The sequence below is a fragment of the Octopus bimaculoides genome, chromosome 20 (genome assembly GCF_001194135.2).
Source record: "Octopus bimaculoides isolate UCB-OBI-ISO-001 chromosome 20, ASM119413v2, whole genome shotgun sequence".
Lineage (NCBI taxonomy): Eukaryota > Metazoa > Mollusca > Cephalopoda > Octopoda > Octopodidae > Octopus > Octopus bimaculoides.
In genome coordinates, this window is record NC_069000.1 from 44,819,916 (window position 1) to 44,822,554 (window position 2,639).

The 2,639-nt window shown below is 40.4% G+C and overlaps 1 protein-coding gene across 1 annotated transcript in view; it reads left to right on the forward strand.

Annotated features, from left to right (window-relative positions):
• LOC106870411 (roundabout homolog 2) overlaps positions 1–2,639 on the forward strand; it is a 40,883-nt gene that overhangs the window by 34,242 nt on the left and 4,002 nt on the right. Inside the window, exon 3 of the mRNA XM_014916471.2 lies at positions 977–1,075. Coding sequence (XP_014771957.1) covers positions 977–1,075 — 99 coding nt within the window. The remainder of the gene's footprint in view (positions 1–976; positions 1,076–2,639) is intronic.

Below are 2,639 nucleotides of genomic sequence, written 5' to 3' on the forward strand. Positions count from 1 at the left end.
ATTAGGGTATATATAGTTTAAGATTAGGGTATATATAGTTTAAGATTAGGGTATATATAGTTTAAGATTAGGGTATATATAGTTTAAGATTAGGGTATATATAGTTTAAGATTAGGGTATATATAGTTTAAGATTAGGGTATATACGAGGTGGCAAAGCTGGCAGAATTGTGAGCATGCCGGGCAAAATGCTTAGGGGTATTTCTCAGTTCAAATTCCACTGACGTCAACTTAGCCTTTCGTCCTTTGGGGTCGATTCAATAAATACCAGTTACGCAATGGAGTCGATGTAATCGACTTAATCCCTTTGTTTGTCCCCTCTATGTTTAGCCCCCTGTGGGCAATAAAGAAATAAATATTGGGGCATATAAGCCCCTCCACAGAAAAATGTAATGTTTGTCATACGCATGGGATTCAAACCCACACCTCCATGTTTTCGCATTTACACATACATCCTGGTATGATACCATTTACACATACACCCTGGCTTTTTTTCTGTCAGATTTAAGAACTGTGCTTTCATAGTGTTTTTGTTTTTGTAAACAAACTTTCTATGTGTGTTTTCTGTGATTATTTGATAAGCAGTGCTGAATTTTACAATCTGTAAATAATAATAATAATAATAATGATAATAATAAGCCAGGGTGTGCATCAGTGTAAAGGGTAGCACACTTTTTGTGAATACATAAGAGGTATGGGTTCAAGTACCATGCATACAGCAAACCCTGCTTTTTTTCCCCTGGGGCTTATATGCCCCAATATTAGAGTAATTACCTTAGTCAATGCAAGGTGACCACTTAAGGAGATGCAGGAGTGGCTGTGTGATACGAAGCTTGCTTACCATCTTTACCAATGTATGGGGAGTGGAGGGTATTGACTTTCCTTTTACCAATATGTGAGGAGTTCACCTCATCTTCTCACCATGTCCAGCCTTGTTTGTCCTTTTATTGAATAAAAACTAAATCCTTGCTTTGCAGATGTTCCTCCAACACCAGTGCCACCATCAACTAAAGAACCGTCGACAAAGCCTGTCTCCACCACAAAGAAAAGTGGCGCCCCTCCTGCCCCTTCTACAGGTAAATAGATTTTTAATCCTCCTCCTTGTCTTCCTTCCTTTTATGTTGTTTAACCCTAGGTCAGTCCTGATCCAATAGAACTATGGTGAAAATGTGCTATGTTCAGACATTGTGTATCTAGGACTACATTACTTTTCTTGTTGTATAGCCCCAGGTCAGACCTGATCTACCAACCCTGTGATCTAAACTGTTCCAGACTTGACTCCTAGAATATCAAACGACAGCATTGTCTCGTGTGTTCTTTTGTTTCTTGTTTTCTCTTTTCTCAAAGACAGAAGAGTCGTTTAATATTCTTTCTCCGTGGGTTGGTCATGGAAGTATTTCTTGCAGGATTTTACTATTGATGCCCTCCTCCTCCTCCTTCAGAAGGGATTCTTGTCCTACAGGTGATTAATCGTAATGCCAACAGGGAATGTCAGTGTCATGTCACCATTTCTTCTCCAATGGTGACAAATGAAGCCATGCGATGTAAACACTCACACAGATACCACATACACATTATCTTTTAACATCCGAAATTGAAACTGAACCAAATTCGATGACTGGCACCCGTGCCAGTGGAGCGCTAACAGCACAATCCGAGCAGGATCACTGCCAGAGCAGCTGTTTGGCTTCCATGTCGGTGGCATGTAAAAAGCACCATTTGAGTGTGATCATTACCAGCGTCGCCTTACAGGCACTTGTGCCGGTGGCATGTGAACAAAACATTCAAACATTGAGCAAACATTAAAACAGTGATGAGGATGATATATACATACACATATCTACATTTGTGTGTGTATGTGTTTATATATCCAGTAATGCCTCAATGTACAAGTTAATTTGTTCCTAGAGACCGCTCGGAAAGCAAAAACTCGTAAACAGAAAATTAAACTCATAAAAGCTCCTAAACCTGGGCTCTCGTAAAACAGGTCCTTGTAAAGCTAAGTATTATTGTGTATATGTATACACACACACACACACATACATTTATACTGACATATATATATATAATCGAAATTGAACTAAATTCGACGACTGGCACCCATGCCAACGTCGTCTCCTTCATTGGACACGAAACTCGGCTTGCGAAGACCTGTTGGGGAAAGCGAAATCGTGATGGCACCTGTGCCCAGCATCACCATCCTGGCACTTGTGCCGGTGGCACGTGTAAAGACATTCGAGCGAGATCGTTGCCAGTGGCACGTAAAAAGCACCCACTACACTCTCGGAGTTGTTGGCGTTAGGAAGGGCATCCAGCTGTATAAACTCTGGCAAATCAGCCTGGTGTAGCCATCTAGTTTCACCAGTCCTCAGTCAATTGTCCAACCCATGCTAGTATGGAAGGCAGACGTTAAACGATGATGATGATGATATATATATATATATCTTTCATTTCCCAAGAGAGAGAAAGAACACTGACAAGAAACACACATAATGTTTACTTTTGCATGTCCACTTTAACCTTTCAGCACTTAAACTGACCATATGGCCATATCCAGCCAAAATGTTCCACCTGCTTAATGTTGAAACTCTCACATCCATCTTACAATGTCATTCTAAAAGATAAACAAGCAGATCATTG